General features: G+C 33.3%; 1 protein-coding gene across 4 annotated transcripts; it reads right to left on the minus strand.

The window, feature by feature from the left end:
* Positions 1–5,822: 5,822 nt before the first annotated feature.
* On the minus strand, positions 5,823–27,383 carry LOC106770754 (myosin-11). 4 transcript variants are annotated; one of them, XM_014656548.2, is made up of 26 exons: positions 27,014–27,382; positions 25,753–25,881; positions 25,471–25,614; positions 25,189–25,334; positions 24,760–24,916; positions 21,029–21,087; positions 20,520–20,679; positions 20,294–20,443; positions 20,040–20,176; positions 19,813–19,959; positions 19,544–19,645; positions 18,779–18,836; positions 18,589–18,690; positions 17,196–17,233; positions 16,581–16,707; positions 16,328–16,498; positions 16,100–16,231; positions 15,693–15,802; positions 15,399–15,459; positions 14,936–15,113; positions 13,453–13,676; positions 13,102–13,203; positions 12,659–12,841; positions 8,149–8,288; positions 6,584–6,822; positions 5,823–6,196 (listed from the first exon to the last, which is right to left on the minus strand). In XM_014656548.2, the coding sequence occupies exons 1-26, from the start codon at positions 27,014–27,016 to the stop codon at positions 6,153–6,155; spliced, it is 3,243 nt and encodes a 1,080-aa protein (XP_014512034.1). In that variant the 5' UTR covers positions 27,017–27,382; the 3' UTR covers positions 5,823–6,152. The 4 variants fall into 4 exon arrangements, with proteins under 4 accessions (XP_014512034.1, XP_022640363.1, XP_022640364.1 ...); XM_022784642.1 differs by having other exon boundaries at positions 6,554–6,822; XM_022784643.1 differs by lacking the exon at positions 5,823–6,196 and having other exon boundaries at positions 6,593–6,832.
* Positions 27,384–27,834: the final 451 nt, after the last annotated feature.

A 27,834-nucleotide genomic window follows, 5' to 3' on the forward strand; every position in this document is an offset into this window, starting at 1 on the left:
AATATTTCACTGCATCAAATTTTTATGGTAAACCAGAGTTTACAGCACAATTGGAAGCCAAACAATGTTGAATTCTAATGATTTTGGGGCTAGAATAAAAGAGGGAACTCAAAAGGAACCTAGGATAAGGTCTAGAACAGATTAAACAAGCAATAAAAAACAAAAACAGTGAGCAAAAACGTGTGCAGGGAAAGTGTTTGATGGAAAAACAAAATTGTTTGACAAAATGCCTCAATGAGATGCAAATTTTGTGTTTTCTAGTTTTTGACTTTTCAAAACTGGATTGCAGGGTTTGAAGTGCTTTTTATGATTGGTTTACACTTGTTTGATCATGTTATTGTATTTGGAAACATAAACCCCTGCTCTTGCCAATCCAAAACGAAAAGTTAAATTTGAGAATTTTCAAACAGCAAGCAAAGGTAAAAACTGCACCAGAGAGTGTTGAAAAAAAATGGAAACTGCAGTGGTCAAAATGAATGGCAGTGTATCTAAGGCTCAACTGAGAGTATAAGCAAGTTTATATCATGAAATTGGAAGTGTGCAAACTTAGACAGCAAAGAAAAAGACCACAACTGAAATTCACTGGTACACTTCTAATTTCAACCAAATTTGATGGTTTGGATGGTGATTTTACATAAATGCTAAAAAATGACCAAATTAACAGTGCACACAGATTTCAAATGACCAAATATACTTGCACAATAATTCAAAATGCACTGACATACACAGATTCTCAAAATCACAGCACTAGTTGTCAATTATGCGGCAAAAAGTGGCCAAACAACACCAGAAATGAAAAAAAAAATTAACAGAATCAAAGTTGGATAGTTCAAGAAACTTTTAAGAAAGTTCCTAAGCAGCTAGATCTAGCTGGAAAATGTGAGCTAGCAGATGTTAAAATGGCCTAAGACAAACAATGACAATAAGCACGATGCAAACACTTGATTTAAAACAGTGACAGTGTCCAAAGCAGAATTTTGCACAACTCAACTACTCATTTTGCACAACTCAACTAATCATTTTACACTTTTGTGATTTTTAGGAGTTGCAATCACTTAAAACTCATGTAAAGTCATTAAGCAACCTTGCACAAAGCTTGAAATTACAGAAATTTTGACTACATCAGCTGACACATGATTCAACCAGAAAAACAATGTTTTTCAATTTTGAAACTGGAAACAATGTTTGCACTGCTGTTAGCTCAAATGATCAAAGTTGGACTTGATGCCATTGCTTTATATGATCAACCAATAGCTAGCAAATGCACTGGACACAATCAAAACGAAAAATGCACAACTAGAACAGATTCAAAACTTGATGACAGAAGTAAAAACTACAACAATTATTGCGCAATACTATGACACAACTGGAAATGATGAATAAAGCTGATATTGAAATCATATAAAGAAATGCACCGATTAAAATGAAGAGCAAGTACTATGGAACAGGTGAAGGACACGAACAACACAAGAAACAAGAAACTCAAATGAAACAGAAGTGAAAAATATTGGCAAACGGTGAACACAAACTGCACAACACGGAAGTAAGAAAAAATGAAAGTAAGAGCAACTTATCTCTTGAAGCAAGGTGTGGACGACCTTGCTCTTGATGTCAAATGATGGAAGCGGCTCCAATCTTCAAGACTAAGCAGCTCCTCAAACCAGAAGGTGGCAGTGGAATGAAGAGATGATTGGTGGAGGCATTGCACGGAAGGTGTTCGGTGAATTGCTTGGAGAAGGATTAGAAGTATGCGTGAAGTTTCTCTAGCTCAGGAGGTCTTCCAAGAGGGATGGAAGCTAGAGGAGGATTGTGCTAAAGTGGCACAGGCTTTGAACTCAAAAGTAATAAGTGGCTAGACAATTCAACAGCGTTTCTCTTTATCATTCAAGTTGCCTTTACAAAAAATAGAGTCTTTCTTTTATAAGGGAAGAGATGACTCTGAAGTGTGCCTAGCAAGCTACTAAAATGACAAGAGAAGTGTGTTGGAGAAGCTACAAGGCCTGGGCTGCATGTTCCATGCGTAACACAATTTTTAACGTGTTTTAAATGTGTTTTGCTGGTGTAGAAACGTTGGGTGTGGAGTGTAGACGGCTGGGCAGGTGGTAGAATCCGGAAGACAATTTTGCACTGTAGTCCAATCCATTGTCCAATCCAGAAAGCACTTCCTTTCTTCCTTTCTTTGCCTCCTTTGCTTCCCTTAGGTCACCAAGCTTCTTTGGCTTATTGGCTATGGTTTCCAAGCTTTATTATTGTCCTACAAAATAATTTAAATGTATTTAGTAAAGAGAATCTATCTAAGACTTAGATAAGGTAAGAGCTTTAGAATTCTTTATTCCATTTTCGTTTCTTTAATCTTAGTTTAAGTTGTTACTTCTTCAGATGGAAAGTCCCTAAAGGAGTTGTCATCACTCTTACTAAGATAGAAGGGATAAAAACCCTAATTTCTTTACATAAAAAATCTGACTTATGCATTTGATGAAAATAGTTAAGCTTATAAGGGCTCATGTCTAAGTTTTCAAATTGGGCCCTTATTAAAACTTGAAAATAAAGTCAAACTAAAGCCCGCTAATTAATTGGTCCAAAGACATAATTTAGTCAGCCAATTTTACAAAAATTGGGCTATTTTAAAAAAGGGTTAAATATGTTTTTAGTCCCTGTACTTTGAGGCAATTTTGGTTTTAGTCCATTTTTAAACTAAGGTACAATTTTGTCCTTCAATTTTAGAAAACTCTGGTTTTAGTCCTTTTTACCAATTTCTTTTAACTTTACTTGTTGTTTCAAACGCGTTTCTAAGTTAACATTGAAGCAAAAATGTGTCAAACAGTGTAAACAATCCAAATGCTATAATGAAACGTGCTTGAAACAACAAATAAAGTTAAAAAAATTTGGTAAAAAGGACTAAAACCAGAGTTTTCTAAAGTTGAAGGACTAAATTGTACCTTAGTTTGAAAATGGACTAAAACCAAAATCGTCCCAAAGTATAGGAATTAAAAACATATTTAACCCATTTAAAAAACAAACTAACTTATAAAACAAAGCAACAACAAAATAGAGCTTTAGTTCTCTTCCATTTGGACCATGGTACAACTCACCATCTTGGCCTTTTCTCCCTTGAAATTTGGGCTTGTATTCAAGTAATACGGACGACACTTGTCGAAGTGCTTCATTTGCTTTCCTTGCTTTAACTCTTGTCATAGGTCCTCCAAGTCTTTCAAGTGGGTCCTTGTTGTTTCTCATGGTCACATCAAATCATTGGTTGGATTCACATCACTAGGCCTCAATCTTTCACCCAACGAGATCTCCAACACCAAGCAGTAGATCAAGAACCTAGCATCTCACACTAATGCAAAAGATCTTTTAACAACATCGATTGACAACATTTAACAAGCCGTCATAGTAAAAAAACACAATTGCAAAATTGTAATTTCTGCAAACATTTTAACGATGGTGAAAAAAATATAATTAAAAGTGGAAATAATGATGATTATATAAAAAAAAATTGTCGTTAAAACTTACTCGAGATGGAGAAACAACCATGGTTATATAGAGAATATTCGTCGAATGTGCAATACTTTCATAAAAAAAAAATGTGCTTCTTTCTCTTGTATGACTTTCATTTGAGTATTTCCTCACCCCTTACATTTTCATTTTCTCTTTTCCACACTGCACCATGTGACTCCTCTTCATAAGTCTCCTCGTTACCTACGATTGGTACTTCATATTTATTCAAAGATTTTTTTACTTGTTTTTTATTTATCTCTATAGTTTCAAAGCAAGCAAATGGTGAACCCGGGAAAAACTTATGTGCCTTTTAACACTCAGATAGATATGCTTTTTTCTTTACTATGGTAGGTTTGTCGTTGTTAATCCATTGTGATATGTAGCACATTATTTTTTTCTTTTTTTATTACTTTTAACGACGACAATGACATCTACAACAATTTAATTATGGTTTTTTAACTGTCATCATTCCTATCTGACTTATAAAGACGACAACATCTACAATATTTACAAAACCATTGTTAGAAGGTTGTTTTAACCATCATTGGAAGCTCATTCTGCAATAGTGTCAAGCCCTTGGGGCTGTTTAGAATTTAAATTCTAATTAGTGCCTAATGGCACCTAAGTAGTGCCTAGTGTCAATCACCTTTATAGTTCACTATCAACTTAGCGTTCATCAGTTATAATGTGGCACCCAACACCTTACACAACTAGAACTCACTATCAAGTGAGCAAGGGTGGTGCCCAGCTATAACCACTAGAGCTTACTGACTTCAAATTTAAAGGTGGCACTCAACGCGGTACCAACCCACCACCTAACACCGTATAAAAAAAGTATGAATATGACCATCTCAACTTGCTCAATTGACTCTAATTAGTATTTTTACCTATAAATTTGAATTAATGCCAAATCAATTTTAAAATGTACAATTAGAAATCAATTACTCAAACTCCAATACTCACATTCAGACTTCTCACAATTTCAAACAACAATTAAGAATACACGCCTTTTAACATAATTCTCATTCACCACAAATTCAATCAACACAGTCTTTACAACTTAGATTAGTCAAACATCTAAAATTAGATCAACATACAATCTAATATTGGTTTTCCTTACTTGATGTAGAAAACTATTTAGTTCAAAGTTGTTCCTTAAAAATCTATCATCTAACTATAAAATTAAAACTCCAATTATAAATCTAAACATAGACAACAAATCCTAGTCAATGGTGATCAAAAGTTTGTTCCCAAGTGACACTAAAAAATATCTTAACCAACTTTGCACAAAATATAAAATAACATTGATGATATATAAGAAAAAAACACCATTTATCAACCAATAATTAACCATGACGTTAACAAAAAAAAAAACACCATTGGTTTGACCAAGAAGTTTTCGAAAAATATCAATCAAAAATCATATTATTATATTAATGAAAAAAAAAGAAAGTAACTATGATCACAAAAAAAAATGTTAAACCTCCACATGAAAAATCCTCACCAGTATCAATTGAAAATATAATGTCAAGAACACAATATCTTTAAGATAGATTGAAAAAGCGATTATAGAGAAGAGACAATATATATATATATACATATATATGTATATATATATATATGTATGTATGTATATATATATATATATATATATATATATATGTATGTATATGAAACAATTTGAAATTATTACTTGATAATTATAATTTGAAATGATCTCATTTTATATAATTAAATTATTAAATTTTAAAATTACAAATTATCCTACATTTTTTTATTCAAATAATACATTTTGTTATACATTTTATATTCTCTATAAAAAAACTTAATATATACAAATTTCAATCAAAAGATGAAATGCACTAATACATGACGCAATTAGGACAATTTATTATTTAAAATAATTGTTATTTATATTTTGTATAAAATTAAAAGTTTAAATATATTTTATTCGACTTTCTTTTGCACTTGAATTTTTCCGTATTTCCTTTAGTGAAGATACAATATAAGAATAACATTTAAATTTCCTTATTTCTTAAACGACATAAAAATATAATTATCTCAACCTTTTCTTTTCTTATCAAAACACTATTTTTTTTTTATTTTGTCAAATTAAATATTAAAGACTATTCTGTTGACATAGGGACAATGCCATTAATACTGAACATTTTTTTTTTAATTTTTATTAGAGAAAAGAATAAACAATCACCCTAAATTTTGTGTGGTTTACAAATGCACACTTTGAACTTTTTCACTGTCTCAATATTTTTCTTACTCTTACTACCTATTTGTAAAAGTCAGAGTTTAGGGTGAAAACAGCAGACCAGAAAAACCTCTGGAAATGTTATATACAAAATTGTTACTGTGTCATTTGACATCGAATAATATAAAATTCAGAAGGGATGTCAACACGGTGAAACACTCGTCAAATGGGTTCATCATAGATTGACACTTTTGCTATCTCTACCTTACTGTTCTACAAGATCCTGGGATGAACTGTGTGTATCTACAAATGTTTTAGTGTGTATGTGGCAGAAGGAATGAACAATCCTAACAGATGCCACCTCCGTATCTTTCTATTTTTCCTCCTTGTTTCCCCAGAGACACCGAGGATATTAAAATTTAAGCACGATATAAAAAAACAAGTTTTACTAGAAGAAATCATCAAATGAACCCTCCTTTCCACTTTCAGATCCTGAAAATGCAACCATGAACAAAAGGACAAATGATACTGTCAGACTCATCTTATTTTCTTCTTCTCATAGATTACAAAAAGACAATTCAAATAAAAGGAAACATGAGAAAATTCAAATATTACTATAGATACAGGAAGCTGTTAAATCCTACATCGCTACTACCACTACCTTATCTTTGATATTCTACTCCAAGATTAAAGGCTGCGAATCTCTCAAAAAGAGTATTTCTATTCATATTTAAAAAGTTACATTTATAATATACATGACAGGATCTTTATATATTGGCTTTACTCCCTATGACAACCAAATTATTTTCTAAAGCAGTAAGCAAAGTTTGATGGGAAGATTATTAGTACATTGACATTTGTGGAGAAAGTTGGACTAACCCGATCCATCCCCTGCAGTGACATCCTGAACTACTAGCGGCAAAGAATTTGACTCCTGAGGTTCTGGATTTGGTGCAGTAGCTGGAAATGTGAAATCAGAGTCTGTAGACGAAGTATCAGAGTTACTAGAAGCAACGTCAACCCTAGCTATAGGTCGAAAATTTGAACTCAATCTTGATGAAGTACTCAAGATCGTCTTCAGGTCGGCGGCAACTTGATTTGACATGGAAGATATCATCCTGATACACACTAATTCAGATCTAGCATTAATCAAATAGAATTCAGTTTTAAAAGTCATTATTCAAATTATAGTAATTTCCATATAAGGCAGCCAAGACAAAAAATTAGAATGTCATCATGGTTAAACCCTGTGTAACGTTGCCCCCCATACCATATTTTTTGAAGTTTAAACATAATGTTCATTAAGACCAACAAAGTATGATTTCTATTATCTTGGTCATTTTTTTTTATTTTTCAAAATAGGCTTTTGAACAAGACAGGCCATGACTCATGAAATAGTACATTGGACATTTGCTTCCTGTCATTCTAACAAATACTGAAAATGTACAACATAAAATCCGAAAATTTTTGGACATTGAAGCATATCTTTCGAAAGCAACACTTCATAAATATGGGCTGACTTTAAATCTTCCTCCCAAACGTCAACTTCAGAGCTACCTAACATACATAAACGAAGTGTTTGAAATATTCATCAAGAGGGTGCCAAAGGAACAAAAAATCAATTCCACCTTTCATGTATCGGTTCTCCTTACTGAAGAAGAGATACTTTGGAGAAAATTAATGCAGTTAGTAACTTCAGTTATTATAAGTTTTATTTAATTAAGAAATTTGTTTCATGGTTGTAAGACGCATTCAATTCAAGGGATTATGCCTAAAGGGGAAGGAAGCCAAACATTTCTTCTACAGTTTTGCCTTTACCCCCCTTTAGTAAGCAACTGCCTAAACTTGACATATTCAACGGACAGACTTTAGAATTATTTATTTAGAAACTCTAAACACTATTCCCATAATTTACCTTAAATATATTGACCCTTGGAGTCTAAGTGTGTAGTAATTCTTTTGCAACATGGATTATAGTACTGTTTATATCATCAGATATTTCTATAGAAGTTCAATCAATCCTACAGGTTTTCCAGGTCGATAAAAAGTAATTAGTTACTTCATATGATTAAATAAAATATATTGGAAAAGCACGACTTATTAACATCTGTTAAACTTGAAACAATCATGTCGTAATAATATGCATGTATGCTAAGAGAGAGTTTATGAATTTTGACAGAACGATTATGATACTTTCAGCACCATCATATGAATTTATAATTGTTTATGCAAGTTCTATATTCAGTTGAAAGATGATATATCCCTTAGAAATATAAAGATAATAAATGCACATTTACTTTGGAGCTGTCTCACTCCTTCCTTTATTCTATCCATTTTCCTCTTGGTTATCATGTTCTATGATTTAACCATATTGATGGGTTTTGGTATTGGAAAATAAAAAATTGCTAGATTACATGAATCTGCAAGGGATATATTAATACTACCTGTTCCAAGTGTCCTGAATCTGATGTACTCTTTTTTCAGTTTCTGCTAATATTTTGCGTAACTCTTCATTGGATCCTTGAGCTTCTGCATATTTCCTTTCATATTCATCACCTCTTTGTTTTTCTGCATGCAACTTGACCTGGCAATGCAATAATTAAATAAAACTTGGTAAGTTTGAATTCAATAACTACAACCAAAAGCTAAAACCCATTACATATATAAATAGGACATGAATGACAAAATAACAGCAAATCGTTATAAATTATTAGTGATAACCATGTGATCTGATTGTTTAATTGATCATTTTTCTGAACTGTTCACCCTTGCTTCCATATGGTCTTATATCACACGATCCTCAATTATAAACTGAAAACATCTACACAAATTACCCACTGTATCAGTTCTCAATCAGTAATTATTTACAAGATTATTTCCATCCACATCTTTAAATTTTGTTTGCCGTTAGCATCAAACAATATTTATCCATCTTGTCTAGCCACTATAATAAATATAGGTTCTATGACAAAAAGAATATTACTGTCATCTTCTTTACAGTTAATTTCAATGTAGGTAAGCACTTGTTATCTTTCTACAAATAAACTCTTACATGAATGTCTATTTTACAAAAAAAATATAATGTGTGAAGTTGGCCATATTATAGTGATGTCTACCACAAGTTTTATAAAAAAAAATAGAAAATAAATAAATAAATAAATCAAGAACATAACACATTCCTTTGATTTTGTGAAATGCTATCTTTAGTCCTTAGAGGTAAACGACATTAGGGATGTTTTCTTTCTACCATCATTATTCGAATTCTTAATCAACCTATGCAAACACCTCACAAAATCAATATTTCCCACTTCACTTTCACATTCTAAAATCCTAGTTAGAGACTCAATAATCCTAGCACCAACCAATTTTCCTTTATTAGAATCAAACGCTGCTGCACCAATTCATGACACTCCTCCACAATGCTCGTTATGGTTGAAATGTTGCTAAAGAGTGAAGTCGCCAGTTGCAAGTGTCAAGTGGAGCTTCTCCCTGCTATGAATGGGGTTGCTACTTTTAGGAAAATGGAGAGGGAGATCAGATAAAGAGTTGAGCACCACAGCTTTTCAAAGACCGAAACACACAGTGGTTGATGGTTGTTAGTCACTGTTAGAATATTTATCCTATTTATCATGATTATATTGTATCTAGGATTACCCTATTTATCATGTACTCTTGTATCAATTTATTTTTATAAATAAAAGATTATGAGAGGAATCTTTTAAGCTCTCAAGAATTATTTTACAGTTTCAATCTCAAGTTGGTATCAGAGCAGGTTTTCTTATCTTTTTCTACTCTGTCTTTGTTGTCATTGGTGGCCTGTGACCGCCGCCACCGGCAGCCCCCTAAAAATCTCTTTTTCAACCTCTGTCTTTATACTTCAATGGTAGTCCAGCTAATTGTCCTGGCCTAGTTCATCTTTTAGAATTTTGTTTTGTTTCTCAGCCTTGCTTATAGTGCCTCGCCTGGCCATGGTCTTTCGGACCAGTACCTAAACCTGGTGCCTTCCCTCCTATAATACCCAATCATAGGCATCCTCATTAGCTCCCAATCATCTGCAGAATTCTTGTTTGTCTTCTTCCGCTGTGAACCACCATCACCGGCCACCATTGCTGGGTGTCGTCTCCGCCGCTTGTGCCACCGATGCACCGACACCTAGTCCTACCTCTATTGCTTCCACTATCTTCTTCTTTGTTCAGGAAGGTGACATCATGGTGCACCTGGAAATCATTTTACTCAAAAATTGTGATGAAGGCCTCCCATTCAAATATGAAAGGGGCCTTGGCCTTCAATTTTCCTTCATTTTCGGTTTTCTAAATGTTCTCAAGAACCACTTGGAATGCCTCCAGTCGGCATTTGATTAGGGTTATGCTTCTGGCTCTTCTCCATCTCGAAGAGGTGGAAACCAAGCACCCAAGCACTCTTCCTTTCCTTGTCGTTCCGCTGATACAATGCCTCGTGTCTAGCACCTTTCTATCTCCACCGATGGGTTTCTTCCCATTGTACCAATGGGTTTCTTCCCATTGTGCACCATTGATGTGTCTCCACCATCATTTTGTTCAAAATCTTGAAGACCAAAAATGACCGCTCTCGAGGCCATTGCATCACCTCTTCCTTCAATTGTTATTGTTGACTTTCTTCTTGGGCTCTGGTTTAGCCTATACTTCTTGTGATATAGTGCTAAATATCACCATTTGGGAGTAGTCTAACAGAGAACCTTTGGACCTCCAATCTGTCTTTGGCTTTCTGATGCCATCTGTCATCCTTATGCTTTGTAAGTTGTAGCAGTTGTGATTCTCTTGTTGGGTGCCATTTATTTACAAGTCTCCAAGGACACAACACCAAGGAATTTCAACACCAAAGTCATGGGTTGAAGGTTTCTCGGAGATCTATTTCTGGCGAGATTCAAAATCTTAATCAAGAATTTCACCAACCCTTTGTTAGTGTTAAAGATATATTAATCTTTAACCGTTAGATTTGTTTTTGGGTCCTTTGATGAATAAATGAGACTATTATGTTCTTCCACTTTCATGGTTTGTCATCGACGCGCTGTCATTTCCGTTGTTCGCCATTAGGGGTAGTATGTTTCCAGCTAGGTTTTTCAGCCACTGCAGACTCCACTAGTCAAAGATGGCAGTCCTTGCAGTTTTGTCGCTTTCAGCCACTGCAGACTCCACTAGTCAAAGATGGCAGTCCCTGCAGTTTTATCGCTTTCAGCCACTACAGGCCTCATCACCCCATCAGTCAGTGATAGCAATCCCTACAGTTTTGCTGCTTTTAGCCACTGCAAACTCCACTAGTCAAAGATGGCAGTCACTGTAGTTTTGTCACTTTCAGCCACTACAGGCCTCATCACCCCATCTGTTAGTGATGGCAGCCCTTGCAGTTTTGTCGCTTTCAATCACTACAAGCCTCATCCTTACTTGATGGCAATCCAGTTCCTAGAGTTTGTGATTGTCCTCCTTTGTCAAAGTCATCCTACTTGAAGTTTCATGGTGCTAGTTGAAGTTTCGCAGTTGTCCACCACTGTCCATAAATTGTTGTAGTTCGTCAACCTATGATTGAGCATTTGTTTGCCACACACTCTTGAAGACAGATTATATATTTCAAATTGAATTTATTTATTCAAGCTTGGTTCATACAATCTATATGCTCCAACTTGAGGGAGAGTGTTAGAATATTTACCCTATTTATCATGATTATATTGTGTCTAGGATTACCCTACATATCATGTACTCTTGTATGAATTTATTTTTATAAATAGAAGATTATGAGAGAGATCTTTTAAGCCCTCAAGAATTATTTTACAGTTTCAATCTCAAGTGTTACTTGTTTGGTTTTTAGAGCAAACTCATTTGTGCAGTATGAACAAAACATTGTTTCTAAATGACATGATAGAAAAAATTAATAAACTTTTAAAAATCATATCACTCAATTAAATCCACGCGACAAATGTTGAGTAAACTACTGTTTGCCACATAATGAACGTCACTAACACCATCTGACCCCAAGGACTATAAATAGCATAGTGCAAAATCAAAAGACTAAAACATGAAAAATTTTAATCTAAAGACTAAAAAATATCTAATTTGGAAGACTTAAAACATATTTAAGCCCTCAATGAACTTTTAAATTCATGTGACAAATACTGAGTAGATCACCATTTGTCACATCATCAACATCTATAGTAATGTCTACCCCAACGACTAACAATAACATTTTACAAAATTGAAAGACTAAAAGGAAAACTTTTAATTGGAGGACCAAAACAAATAGAACCCCCAATTTGGAGGACTATACATATTTAAGCCTAAAATAAAAAATATTGATTTTCAATAGGAAGAAGGAGACAAAATACATCTGGGACCAGAGATGGGGCCCAAACTGCTTGCATCTATGACAAAGATGGGCAAAAGCATCTGGGATTAGAGGCAGCATGGCCAGATGGAATAATTTTAAATAGGAAGAAAAGTCACCATTGCTATGATCCGAAGTGACTGCAGGACTGATTGTCAGCATGAAAGAGATGACTTTATCATTCATGCTCTCCGTCTGAATACAAATATGGCAATGGAAAACCCATAATGATTCTAAATAGGGAGAGAACAAAGACAAAATGTTACTGATTGATGTTGTGTGGGGTTGGTTTTGGTGGCCATAATCTTGTGCATGGCCAATGGGAAGAGAAGAGCCATGGAAATGTGACATCATCACAGTAGAGTGCTAGATTTTAAAGAAATCCACAATGGAAAAAATGATAAGGCATGCCATGGAGGCTGCTATAGCTCTACTAGCATAATGAAATTATATGGATTTAGGTAAGAAAGAAAACACTAGGATATAAAATATGACATGTAATGCATATTTTATATATATTCGGTAGTAGATATACAATGCTTTACCTTTAAGTTTTTGCATATTTTATAGATATTCGGTAGTAGATATACTATGCTTTACCTTTAAGTTTTTTATTTCTACAGCAAGAACCTCAATCTTGTCAGTGTCTTTGAGAGGACTGGAAGAATCCCTGATAGCTTCAATACTTTCGTCTTCTTGCACAGGATTTGAGGATTCTTCATGCACAGGATATGAAGATTCTTCCATAGAAGGACTTTCATTTTGCAGAGGAGTCTCTGAAACCTGGCATAACATAATAGCAAACCAGTTAATTTTGTTATATCAGCAGCAGGAACTTCAAGATGATTATGCTAGAAGAAAGTGGTTCACGTGCTTTTGTATTCATTGACATTTACAGCTTCAAAGACAATTCTAATTAATTTTCTTCCAGAAAAAGTAGTCTCCCCAAAAGCTGTAAGCAATTAAGAGAAAGCTCCAAAATAGTATTGAATTATATCTCTAACAATAACATATTCCCCTATCAAAATATTAAAATATACAACCTTCTCTTCCTGTGTATCACAGGAGCTGCTGCTTTGTTGAATGATTGATGTTTTCTTAAGGTTCTGATAGTCAACAAGAGCTTTATGTCGACGCCAATAGGACTGCATTTTTTCATCCCTAAAATTTCAGACAACTGAAAGGCATTTAAAAAATATGGTAAAATATATTTTTTCCCTCAAAACATCTAAAAATTTGTTTTTAATCCTCATAAAAATTTATATGTTGCTTGTCCCTACAACTTTATATTAAATCTAGGGACTAGCATTATTTTTAATAGGGACTGAACAAAAGTTCAAGGTATTTTGAGGGACAAAACATAATTTACCCAACATTAACATGACAGCTCTAACCTGAATAGTTGTTGATGCACTAGTCTGCTTTCTATATGTTTGCTTTTTATATCTAAATTGATTACAAGCAGCCATTGCTCGAAAACCTGTCTGCAACACATTTGCACAGAACTTTATTTCAACATACTGCTTCCTAGCTAGTGTTCTTCGCATCTGCTTTTGAATTCTGACTGCAGCAACTTGCCTATATTTCATGTGATGATACAATCTTCGAGCCAGTTCTCCTAAAAGTTGAAACAATAAATGTTTAAAATAATTACATTTCCACTTTTACCCTTTAAATGACCGTTTATTTAAATCGAATTATTTTTAAATTAAAATAATTGTTTTACTATTTTTTTCTTTTAAATCATTATTTATTAAAACACAGTTATTTTCTTAAAATTAAATTAACTATCTATGATAAAAAAGAGGACACGCATGCACTTAGTTTCCACTAGTAATAAATAAAGTAAATGCTTGAAGATTCTTATGCAAAATATCGCAAACCTAAGCTTCAGAGTCCCTTTGAAACTGTCATAGAAAACAAGGCAGAAGTTATGGGGAAAAAATTCCAATAAACTCTAAAAAGTCTTCATTATGTATTCATTTCATCAACTAATAGATATTTTTGGGTAATGACTACATTTCTAGGTGGAGAAAGGCCCAAAAATTGAAACCCGTTCCATGTCTCACTTGTCCAAGTGGAGAGAGATCTGATTAGGGCACATGGGAGAGATTAATTTCAAGCGAGAATAACCTCAATTGATAGAAAAGAAAAGAAAGCCATCCTCGCTTATTCACTGAGCTGTTACAGTGAAACTATGTTTGTGAATTTGTTAACAATTAGAATCAGGCAGATATTTCATCAGAAGGATCATGAGATCTAGTTCTTCATTTTCAACAGTTTGATTGGTGATCATTTCTGTTGTAAGCTTTGTTGTTTTATCCATGGGCTGGCTGATCAGTTTGATACACTTTTGTACCCAATTCACATATCTTGAGTGGAGGGATTTAATCAACTGTCAGATAATGATCTCCACACCACTTTATAGTTTCTGTGTCCACTATACTATGTTTCACACTGTTTTAAAAGAGCTAGAAGGGAAAATCAACACAGGGTACAGAGATAACGCCATAAATGAACGGAAAGTAACTTTTCTGCAATAAAAATCACTGCCACAGATATAGAAGAGGATTCCTTTCTCATGTGCCAGTGTGCAATGCTTCCTTTTTCTTCTCAAGGATCATTAAATAGTTTCTTTTATGTTTCCCTCCAAATATGATATGACAGTACTATATTTCATTTCCCACCCTTTGCGATTAGGCTTCAAGACTACAGAATAATCAGTGAGAACTATAAAAGAAAAAGGATTTGTAGTTTGAATAGAATGAAGGTGAACCTAAAAACGAAACGCTTCATATTTTCCTGCCTCTAAAGATACTCCCTATACCAACGCAGCCTTTTGTCCTTCACATAATACAAAAAAGACAAAAAACTAACCTCTGCAAATGGATTGAAGGAAAACAGAGCACTTTCGCAAATCAATATATGTTTTCCGACTACAGCGAGTTTTAGCATTCTTTTGAATAACAGTAGCTGAACTACCAAGCAGCAACGCCCTTCGAGCATCCAATTCAGACATCTGACCAGCTCTTAAGAATATTTTTGTTTCCCCTATCTGAAATATTGGTAGATCACAACAAGTTCAGCTGAACATAGAAAAGCACCTCACAATAAAGAATTTTGGTCAACATATGTGACTCAGAATATGCATCATTTGCCATACATCGAGTGTGGTTTACACATTTCATTTCACGCACCCAGTCAAATGAACTAAACCCGAAAGAGATTCTGAGAAATCAATGACAGCAACTTTAAAGTAGAATGATATCAAATTATTTTAAAAAATAATAATTTTGGATTCCTTTAAACATAACAAAATTCAATAGATTTCTTGCCGTACCTGATAACCTGTCAGCCCAATCTTCTCCAAAATCTTTTTACACGAATCTTTTTCATCAAAGCTGCATAAATACAGATCATTTCAAGATGGGGAACCAAATAAATGTCAAACTAGAAAGCATGATATCAAGACTATTGACTCCAAAATCCTTTTACACGAATCTTTTTCATCAAAGCTGCATAAATACAGATCACTTTCAAAATGAGGAACCAAATAAATGTCAAACTAGAAAGCATGATATCAAGACTATTGAGTAAAAGTAACATGGCTAAAATTGGGTTATGTTGAACTTACTTCCCTCGAAGAATCTCCGGAGCAAGAATCCATAATCGAGTTATAAAGTCATGAAAGGTCCAGTGAGTGGGAAATCCAGCACATTTAATTCTTACTGCTTCAAGAACACCCTACAATAACACAATGGGGGAAAACTCTACAGGGGTAAGTTTAATTAGAGAAGCTACATGCCTTTGGAACATGTAATTGCCTATTCATCACATTATGCGAGTTATTTTTAAATGCAATTTCCAATTGTCCTCTATTCAATATGAATAAACAAATAGGAGAGTAATTAATTAAGGATTGACTGAATAAATCCAGTATTTGCTTGAGAGAGAATAGGAAACTAGTAGCTAGTAAGATTGTAACAGGCAATGGAAGTGTCAACAGTTCTACTCAGAAAATATGACAGAACTTAGACTTACACCAGATCGTAATTGTTGGATGACGTTCATATGTTCAAATATGAAAGGTTTTAGTTGTGTATTTGGCTTCACACATCTAATATAGTGTGGCTCTGTCAGATTGAGTGTATCCATCAACTGTTGTAATTGTAGCTGTACAAATAAGTACAAGAGTATTAACCTTCTGACCTTTGGATTGAGGTAAGGCCTATCAGATACTGACAATATAAAGAACCATATTTTATAAACCTTGAAACGAGAACCAATGGAAGAAAACTTAGAAGATTTGGCTGACTCCTCAGAAAGTGGAGGGAAAAGACCTGATACAAATGAACATTTGGAAGAACTTAGCATCTCTTGATGTTCAGGAACAACATAGTCTTTGTTTTTGTCTAAAAAGTGCTCAGATTGATACTGAACCTGAAAAGAAGTGGATAAATAATAAGTTTTAGCAGAAACTAAGGAAAAAAATTTCATAGCAATATTGAAAAATCAAACTCACATCTCCTGCATAATGACTAACAGTGAAGTCTGAACGTGTCAATTTTGGCTTAATGAAGCGTTTGTGATCTTTGAATGTCTGATAAAGCTTCTGTGAAAATGTTTCATGAGTTGACTTAGGAAACATACTGCAAGCAGACAATGAACATGCCAATAAGGGTACTAGTTATTAAAACAATAAAAATTGTAACAACTTCGTATGCTGCGCATGAACAATTTTGAAATATAATCCATGAACTTCTCAAGGACAAATTATCAGGAAACATTCACAAGTTAGTGTACATTTTTCCTTGGAGAAGTTATTGGTAAAGAGACCAAAACTTGCTCATTCTTTCACTTCAAATTCGTAAGAATGACTTTCAAATCCTTATAGTGGCAAATACGATGCATCACATATTACATGCAGAAAACTTATACTGCCATTTACTAAAACAGTAACAATCAATTCAAAGAAATAACGCATGACACAGTTATGGTACTTAATATGCTATTGGGCAAGTTCTACATTGTGTAAAATCATTTCTTGTGTGGAAAGAACTCCTTCCATATTTCTATTTTTCTCTCTTATTCAAATACAAAGGCATAAACAATAAAAAATAAAGAAATTTCTTCATACCAAGCTTCATCAAGCAGAGCAATAATTCCACCAGGTTTCTGAAAAAGAGAATTATAGATATCAGTGATGCAATTCTGAAAGTAGATTCAGAGGATACTATCTTAGCAAATTCTGAAACAAATATTCCATAAATATTTCAAAACAGAATCCAGCACATAGCAAAAGCATGTTGTGAGAAGCTATTAATAAAACTTATCTTAACCACAGAATGATTAGTAGATAATAATTCCGGAATCGTTCCAAAACTATGAATATTGATAACTGCCTCAAGGCTTCCATTGCTAGAATAGAGGCATATGTGGTCCATTGGCAATGAATAATGTGTACAGGTCTAACACAAGACAACAAATACACACCACCAATTGTAAGCCCAGCCAACTGCCAGGCATCTGAGCCTAGCAGAAGCACGTTAGGTAAATTATGTACCAGAAATGTCAACTTGAATAGTTTCTCTTTTACAATAAGAAATTATCATAGAATTGATTATGCCAAAATTATTATTCATGTAAACAACCTTGCACTCAAGGTAATTTAGAACTAGTAATGGCAGTTGATGACACATGTCTAACCAAACACAGAGGCCTTTGCAAAGCATAATCTATCAGAAAACCTACTTTTTTTATGAAAAATATGGGATCCGTAAGTAATCTACATCAAACTATGGCGGTAAGAATAAAGTATACATTGTATACCAATTATCAAAGTTTATTAGATTTTACAAATACAACGGTTGAAACAATAGTTTTCTTTATTTTTCTACAGCGATCCAACTGTTTAAAGAAACATATAGATAAAAATGAGGATAACCAATCCTTAACAAATAAAATAACACGTGATAAAAAGCCCTCCATACAAAAACACAACGTCCAGAAATTCCCCTCAATTTCTCTAAACATTGACTGTTGAGATGCTTTTGTCAGAGTTATAGAAACAATTGTTGAGCCTGTGAAAACAAAGTCTGTAGGATATTTTATTTTTAAACGTCTCAAAAGTTTGTGACCAAGTGGTAAAGAGTTCAATCCTTGGTGTGCCTGTGCATCCTGATCAAGTTAAATTCAAGCAAAAAGCAAAATAGGCACAAGTAGTTCTGTACACACCAAACCTATATAAGGTGTGTTTCAGATATAAAATCCATTTGTGGGCCTCCAGCCCTCTGTCTAAGTTTAAGCTTTCATGAAATTTGATACCCTTAAGGTAGGCAGTGTTGAAACTATGTTCACATATGGCAGCAAACCATGGTATTAAATTTCACAATGGTCCTCAGATTAGAAATGTGGGTAGTAATTGTTAGCCTCTGAATTTCAAAAATATAACTAAAATAAAAACCTATAAAGTATGATTTAAGAAGATCCTTTAATAAATACTAAAGCACAGACTAAAAGTTGGTAGAAACCTTTTCAATGAGATCCAGTACATCTTGATTATCTACAAATTCTAAGTAGCTCCAGTCAATCCCTTCTTTTGTATATTCCTCCTGCTCCATCTTAAACACATGCTGCAGCGCATCATTGGCATCAGATTGAATGTTGAGAGAAAAGTCTCACAGTGGGAATTGTAAAATATATGAAAAACTAACCTCATACCTGGTTGAAGTGTTGCTGCAGCTTTTCATTTGTGAAATTTATACAAAACTGCTCAAAGCTACAATGAGGGAACTACATATCAGCAGGGATTTATCTTATTTACTACCACACCAAAATGAAATGGAGAACTATTCTGTTGTATTTTTACGTTATGTTGCTAAGTAGTTAGTCAGGTAGTCACATTTGTAACTAACATCCCTGTAATGGACTGTTGAGTTAGAAGCTAGCTAGATATTAATAAGTGTACTCTCTCATCTTCTACCCAATGAGTCAGTTTATTCTCTTCTACGGTGTATTTAGATTTCTTCGTTTCTATTATATATATTTAACTAACATGGATGTGGCTGTATGCGACCTTCTTTTGTGGATATGTTTGTTTGTGTCTTCCTAAATTAGAGTATGCAAGCATACAATGACTACAAAATATATATATATATATATATATATATATGGCTACTGTAAAAAATAACCTAAACTAGAGAATAAAGAAGCTAAAAAAGGAAATAATACTAATATCATTCATTTCTTCATATCCTTAACACAATAACAATACCTTAAATAGCCTAAAACTACCAAGTAATTTGATAACAGCCCTGTAAGTGTCATCATCTAACATTATGAAATAAAAAGAAAATAGAAAATAATGAAATGTGAAATAAACTAACTTAGCGCTCTCTAATATAAATCCTTCAACCAATTAGATTTGGGCCTAGAGCCCATCCTATCATACAATAACAACATTGCATTAAGAAAATATATTCTCACCTATTTGTTTGGAAGCTTTCAAAGCCATATATGTCAAGAACACCAATGAGACATTTTGAGCTAGGATCCTGCCCAATGGAGATATTAATTTTTTGAACTAACCTGGACATGACAAAAACACATAATTGTATTTGATATTCCTTCTACAGAAAAATAAAAAATAAATATTATATATGCACATAGACATACAGATACATACATATACACAAATGCATACATATATATACATATATATATATATATATATATATATGAAAAAATCACATTACCAGTCAAATAAACGAGAATATATAGTTTTGGCTAAACCATCCCGGCTAACTGTGGCACCCAGAGGGTCAAGACTTCTTTTGATGATTTCTTCTGGAGTAACCATCATACGCTTACACAGTGCATCTTCCAAAGCATGCGCATCACACCTTGAACATGAATAAATTCAATTGATGAATAATATCTATACAAGATTTTGGAAAGGATAACAGTAAAAGTTCAGCAATACATAAGAAGTTCTGCTGTTGTTTGTAGATGAAACTTGGATTCTTCTTCTTCTAGAACTGCGAAATCAGTTTCTTCTGATTTTGAAAAGTTAATATTTCCAAGATGAAGAATAGCAGCTACAACTCTGAAAATAGCATCCTGAGAGGAGGAAGTGAGGAAATATATAAGAAATATATAACTAACTTTTCATAGAAGTTTTGTTCAAAAGACAGCTAAATGAATTATTAGAAACACTAAATAATGTTTTAGTGATACCTGCTCGTCCTGACTGATTCCCACAATATCCATGGCTCTCTTGGTGCTAAGATAGTCTTGAGCAGCATTAACACCAACTAATTCGTAGCAATTGGATTGGTTAAGGTAGTGAAATGATTTAGGATCTCCCAACTTATATTTCTCCTTTTCCTAAATGAAATCAGGATGCTGCCAATAAAATGACAAGAAGAATAGTGAATAGAAGGTGAAGCTTTGAATTGCTTACCTCCGGAGGAGAAGCGCAGATAAGGTAAAAACAGTGATAGTTACGCTCAGGATCTGAGATTTGGCAAACACGAGATTTCTCAAGCAGATAAGTTCTAATGGCTGCACCAGATATTCGTCCAAACTTATCAAATTGGATCTCAACAAATTTTCCAAAACGGCTGCAAGAAAATAAAAGAAACAGAAGTATGAAACTGGTACTAAGTATTGAAATCACTAATTCATGAATGAGAAACAACCTTTATGATGCCCAATACTTCTTATTAAATTAGTAACAAACTAAAAAGCATTGAGCATGTAAATGATGATATAGTCAAAAGATGAAGAAAAATTGAGTCAATTATTCAAAAACCTTCACCCATGATATGAATATAAACCATATACTACAAATAATTCAGAAATGGAAGTATGTAGCTGAAAAAGTGTAGCATAAAAAGGATATGTTTATCACGTACATAATGTAATATAAAAAAACCTGGCATAATAGAAACATAACCAGAAATCTCTTACCTGGAATTGTCGTTTCTAACAGTTTTTGCATTACCAAATGCTTCAAGAACTGGATTTGACTGCAACATTACAATTTAAAAAATAGATTGATAAGTTCAACATTACTCAGAAATAAGACATGAAATAAGAACTACTTGACTCACCAAGGAGAATACAAAGAAGATTTCAAAATATTAGAAAGACAGGAGAAAAGACTGGAATTTGGTTGGACTAGTTTACTACATGATCTTATCACAACCAAGATCCTTGATCAACTGCTTGTTATGTACTCTACTTTTATCAGCTTGCTACAATAAGTATATTGAAGAGTGTCCTAATTGGTTAGATCCTTCTGAAACTCGTCATAATCAATGAAAATAAGGTAGCTATGTCTCTATGCAAAGACAGAATTGAGGAAATAGTGATACTTGTATTTGTGACTTGTTCTATAAATAATACTCTCGAGGTTGTTAGTTATACACAGATTCTCTCCAGTTGTTTTTTACATTTTTCATCTCAACATGGTATATAGAGCCTAACAAGAAAACCCTAATGCATGTCTACCTACTGATCCCATTATATATCAGTGCCAACCTCTCATATTTGTTGCTAAGGAGGAGTCTTTTGAATTAGTATGTCGTCTTCGCAAATCTTTATATTGCCTAAACAGTCTCCTAGGACCTGGTTCGACAAATTAAGCAGCGTGATTCAACAATTTGGTATGACTTAGAGTGAGGCAGATCATTTAGTCTTTTACTGTCACTCAAATGTTGGATATGTCTATTTGATAGTATATGTTAACGACATTGTTCTTACAAGCAGCAGCCACCATAGCATCTCCCAGATAAAACAACACTTTTGCTATCCTTTTCAAACCAAAGATCTTGGCAAACTCAGATACTTCTTGGGTATTGAGGTAGCACAATCCAACGATGGTATTGTTATATTTAAAAGGAAGTATGCATTGGATATTTTGAACGCAACTGGGTTGATGAATTCAAAACCTGTTGACACATTCATAGATCCTAATACCAAACTCCTACCAAATCAGGAGGAACCTATTTCAAATCCTAAGCAGTATAGAAGATTGGTTGTGAAATTAAATTACCTTACAATTACTCATTCGGATTGCGCAAGATCTCCTTCTGATAGAAGATCTACCTTCTAGGTATTGTGTCACCATTGGTGGTAACTTGATTTCTTGGAAGAACAAGAAATAAAGTGTTGTGGCAAGATCTAGTGTAGAAGCAGAATATAGAGATATGGTCTCAGCCACTTGTGAACTTGTTTGGTTTAAGCAATTGCTTAGTGAGTTACAATTTGGAGATGTCACTCAAATGACATTTATATGTGACAATGAGACAGCTCTTCATATCAGTTCCAATCATGTCTTCATGAAAGGACCAAACACATTGAGATTGACTATCATTTCATTTCAGAGAAGATTGTATCTAGAGACATCAAGACTGAGTTCGTTGACTCAAATGATCAATTAGCATATATTTTCACAAAGTATTAAAGGGGACCGAGAATTGATTATATTTTGTAACAAGTTTAGTACATATGATTCATATGCACTAGTTGAAGGGAAATGTTACATATATTACATTTTATGTTAATTAGGGACACGTAGACTCTTGATATTGTTTGATATTGTTAAATATTGTTAATATTGTTTTTTAACAATATCTTCTATATACCATATTTATGTTTGGTTGTCATATATACTTGTATCATTCTTCGTTATAAATATATTATACTATGTGTATTTTAGACACAAGGAAAATTAATCATATACCTTTTACTATATTCAATAAGTCCCAAACAATCCCCTTGGGCATGGTTTGGCAGATTCAGCCGTATATTTAAAAATTTTGGTAACCAATCAATCTTTACTGTCATTTAGCCACAAGATGCCATATACTAGACCATGTACATATATGATAGTGTAATAACGTATAGTGATCACCACATAATCACCCAAGTAAAACAAAATCATTGTCATTGTTGTTCTAGACAAAGGATCTTGGCATACTTCACTAATTCTTAGGAATAGGTGTGGCACAATCCAAGAAAGGCATCATGATTTCACTGAGAAAATATGCAATGGACATTTTGGAGGAAACAAAGTTGATGAACACTAATTTCGCAGAGTCTCATGAATCCCAATACCAAACTTCTATGACAAAAAAATTTGTACCCATAGAAATACATAAGTAAAATCCATAACAAATGCAAAAAGGATAACCTTAATGGTACCCAAGGGTAATGGGTATAGGTATTTTAATTACCCACTTCTTGATGGGATGGATACAAGTATTATTAGAGAATTTTATTAGAATATTTTTCAAAAAATCAATTGACCAAAATAAAGTTAATAGTGATAGAAATATGAGCCTTTAAATAATTGTTTAGAATTTGATTCTCTTTATTTAAATTTTTTTATTTAGACCTATCAAATTGAAGTTGTTTATAGAAAGAATATTTTTTTTAAACTTATACTTTGTGGTGCAATTCATTTAAATTTTTTTTTGGAAGGACCAAATATATTTGCATTATATTGTACTCGATTTTATTTGAGTTGTACTTTAAAATCAATTTTTCTAACTAAATTTAAATTTCAAAGAATAAAAATATCCTCAAATATTCTTGGTACCTACGGGTATAAAAAAACTTCGTAAGTATGTTTTCATGAATACCTGACAAGTAGGTAGGAGCAATGGAGTGGTTTTTATAGACGAGGCAGGTAGCAAATAAGCTCTACCCATACCCACCCCAACCCATTATCATCCCTAATCAGGACAAGGAAACCTTTTTTCAATTTAACCCAAAACATACCAAAGATTAATTTGGAAAGTAAATTAGCTCACAATGATTCATCTAGATATCTCATTTCCAATAAGTGTGGAAAGCCACTTCAGCAATTATCCTCACAACAGTCATTGGGATGAAATGATAAGTATTGTGAAATATTTGAAGAAAGCCTTCAGACCTCTTATGTGAAGGCAACAATCATACACATCTTGTTGGTGTAGCTCTCCCATTAACAAGTGATCCATTTCAAGGTTATTCTTTTATTGGAGAAATTTCTAGCTCTCCCATTGAAAAGTAGTGAAATATTTTAAGGAAGCCCAAGACCTCTTCTGTGAAGGCAACAACCATACACATCTTGGGGGGTATTTATTAGATTGGTCTAGCTCTCCCATTAACAAGTGATCCATTTCTAGGTTTTTCCTTTTTATTGGAAAAATTTTGATTTCTTGGAATAGCAAGAAGCACATGTTGTCGTAAAATCATGTATTTGAAGCAGAACATAGACTGTGTTTCATTCCTGTATTTGTGACTTATTCTATAAATACTACTTTCCAATGTGTACGTTATTCAAATGGCTTCTCTGTCATAGTCTCGCCCACATTTTCATCTCAACTCAGCAAATGAAAGGTTAAATTTATTAAAAAATAATCATGTTATCTAAGTTTCTCAAATGATACTGCAGTGAGTTATACATTAGCCATAACTAATATTAGTAAAAGATAAAAATCAATAATTCATTAGCTAACAATTTTTAACTATGCAAAATTATCTTCACATTTGAATTCATTATTTTCATTGTCACTCGATAATGACTGGTGAGAGTAAGATAGTTGGTAAAGAGCATGCGGAACAGCTTTAGAGATAGGTTTCAGTAAAAATTACAACAAAATATGCAGAAATAATAGCAACCATAATCCAGGGTTAGATAACCCTCATACCTCTAGAACTTGTTTTTCAACTGTTCGGCCTTCTGATGCAGTGTGACCACCTAAATATGCCAGGTACTGCATAAGCATTTTGGTGGTTTCTGTCTTACCAGCACCACTCTCACCACTAACAAGAATAGAATTGCTTTTCACCTCATTCATCATTTCCCTAATTTAAACAACCAGTCAGCAATAAGAATACCAATTTAAAAAAAAAAAAAAAATTAAAAAAAAATAAAAGTTTGCATATAACAAATGGAATTTTCACATGAAATTAAAAAAATTTAATTTTAAATTCACACTTCATACAGTGAGTATCCACCTTTGAAAAATCCTCTAGCTTTGGATTGCTTGTTTGAAATCCTCTAATATGTGAACACAACAAAAAAAAAAAAAAANAAAAAAAAAAAAAAGTTGAGAGTAAATGAGGCGCAAATTCACCTATAAGCTCCTTCGGCAATAGCAAAAACATGTGGGCTCAAGTCTCCAATCATTGATCCCTTGTATCTTTGCATCACATTAGTATCATAGAGATGTGAAAGACTTTGGAAGGGATTGATTGCAATGAGAATATTTCCGGTATAAGTCTGCCACGATGTAAAATTATTATAAAAGAGATGTCAGTATATAGCTGGGTTTAAATTATTCATCATGTATCATATTTCCCTTGCATCTAGGTTTTTTCTGCCATGATTTCAAACTGAATGTGGGGGGTAATCTTACATATATTTCATTCATCGCAAATCTAGTTTCCAAATTATGTAGCACTGCTGGCTCATGCAAATAAGCAAGCTTGGTCATGTCATCAACTCCATCAGCACGTGCATCGATATCCTTTGGATATAATTTTGACAAATGGGAAACAACCTAGTGACATGGAAACAGAATAGAAGATGATTGGTCAAGATTACATGAGCACACAGGTGGGCAGCAATATTTCTAATGTGAAGTAAATTTGGAAACACTACATTGAAAGAATGTGACTTATTAAACATCTCGGTTTACCTTCCTCTCATCACTAATCTGAATTTCAGCATCTTCTCCGTTGATACTCAGTACCTGGCCACCAATCCAAATTACTTCTGGATCTCCAACCCAAACATGAGAACCAACAACAATATTTTCCGGAACCCCCTGAATCATTTTAATCAAAAGCATTTAGAAAGTTCTTGATTACGATCAACACATGAAAGTAAATGGCCAAAATAAAACAAAGTCAATTTGATGTGCCTGAACTCAGTGTCTTTCAAAGGGAACAGCTGATAACAGAAACAACATTATCTGCTCCGTAATCATTCAGTTTTCATTTATTTATCCAAAGAATGTTGGAATAGGTGAAGTACATTTCCTAAAAGTCATTTGACTTTGTAAGTTCAGAACATAGCACTACTTTTAAAATTTAAAATAATCAAAATTCAATATTTGGATTATAAGAGATTGAGGTCAAAGTCTTGGGAGCCAATCCCACCTTAATGCGCTGCCCATGATTTTGAAAGTCATACCTCTTGGCATGGATTATTAGCTCGGATCACAATATTCATATTTAATTGGGGGAAAGAAGAACATTTCAAGTCTCACTAAGTTATTGAGACTTGAGATACATACAAAACCATTCTTATGACCGAAATCCTAATCAAAAATTTTATTAGCACGACCATACACTTTTTGTAGCCATGTACAGTCTTCGTAGGACTCTAAATTGCACCCTCCTTCTCAATCTTAGTACGAAAGAGCGTGTCAGTCAGAATTTCAGTATATAAAATATGACAAGAAAACTAACAATTTCCACCCTAAAGCATTACTCTCCCTATATAGTCCCTAAAGTGAACAGATTACATAAATAATTAATGAAGTATGAGAAGAAATCATACAAAATAGTTCCTCAAGTATTAAAAATTCCTTAAATCAGTACTTGGAAGTTAATGAAATATATCGACAAGAATTAAATTAATAGCTATTCAATACTCTGAGGACTACTTATATAACATCATTCCTAAGAGAGCACAAAATTTGAGTTATGAAATTGATGGTTCCCTCAAAATATGACTATATATAGGTCCAATCAAACATATCACTCTCAACCTTCTCATCTTCCAGGTTTTCAGCAACTTCCTTTAGTATGCCTATCAACGTCTTAAGAATTGTAAAATCTCTACAAAAATCAAGCAATTTCGAAGCAATGTAGATAGAACACTGCAAGCCAAACTGAAAAGGATTCGATTCTGCAAACACCGATCGCTCAAATCGAAATCAGTAACAACCGTACCATTTCCGGAGAATAAGAACCTCAGCCAAATAGGTGTCACCGGCCAAGAAAAACAACACGTGCGGACATTTTCCAACGGCGTGGAAGAGAAATCATGGATCGAAGTTGAACGCGAGGGAGCGGTGGTTTTGAACGTGCAAGAGAGATCGGAATGAGAATAGAAGCGAAGAGAATAATTGTTTTGGAGTTTGCTTAGCGCAAATGGAGAAGTGATAGTGATGAAGGTTTGTGAGAGCAGAAATGGCTGAAGGCCCTGCAAAATCGCCATGCTTGTGGACATTCTTGTGCCTCGCACTCTTCCCTCTTCTCTCTTCTCTCCTCCCTCCTCCGCATGGACTTCGCGGGTAACCATACACGTTGAGAAACTTTGAAGGTCACCTTTGTATAAATTTAATATTTAATTCTAATCTTACTTTTAGATATTAAATAATTATATTATATCTATCTCTATTAGGATTAGTTTTTTAACGTCTCATAATAATATAATTGTTTTTTCGTGTTCATATTTTTCAACTTATTTTATTTTTCGTTTATCAATTTTATTCTTAAGTGAATCTTTTTAAATTTAATAATTTTTTAAAATTCAATTTTTTTTAATTTAGTATTTTTAAACTAAAATAACTATTTATAATAAAATATTATCTTCAAAAGAAATAAAAATTATTTACAATAAAATTATAAAATATGTATTACTTTTTAATTATGATTTTTATGTTTCTTATTTTAATTGAAAAAAGTAATATGTGTGAACTTTATTAGTATAAAATAATTTTATTACTATATTTTAAAAAGTTAAATATAATTTTAGTTATTTAATTTTG

Source organism: Vigna radiata, chromosome 8 (genome assembly GCF_000741045.1).
Source record: "Vigna radiata var. radiata cultivar VC1973A chromosome 8, Vradiata_ver6, whole genome shotgun sequence".
NCBI lineage: Eukaryota > Viridiplantae > Streptophyta > Magnoliopsida > Fabales > Fabaceae > Vigna > Vigna radiata.

Excerpts from the sequence above, each read along its gene's own strand:
- LOC106770754 (XM_014656548.2), bottom strand. Across the intron at positions 16,708-17,195 it reads GCTCTGCTTGATGAAGCTTG|TATGTTTCCTAAGTCAACTC; the intron begins GTATGAAGAAAT and ends GTCTGCTTGCAG. Across the intron at positions 16,232-16,327 it reads CCATTGGTTCTCGTTTCAAG|CTACAATTACAACAGTTGAT; the intron begins GTTTATAAAATA and ends TTATTTGTACAG.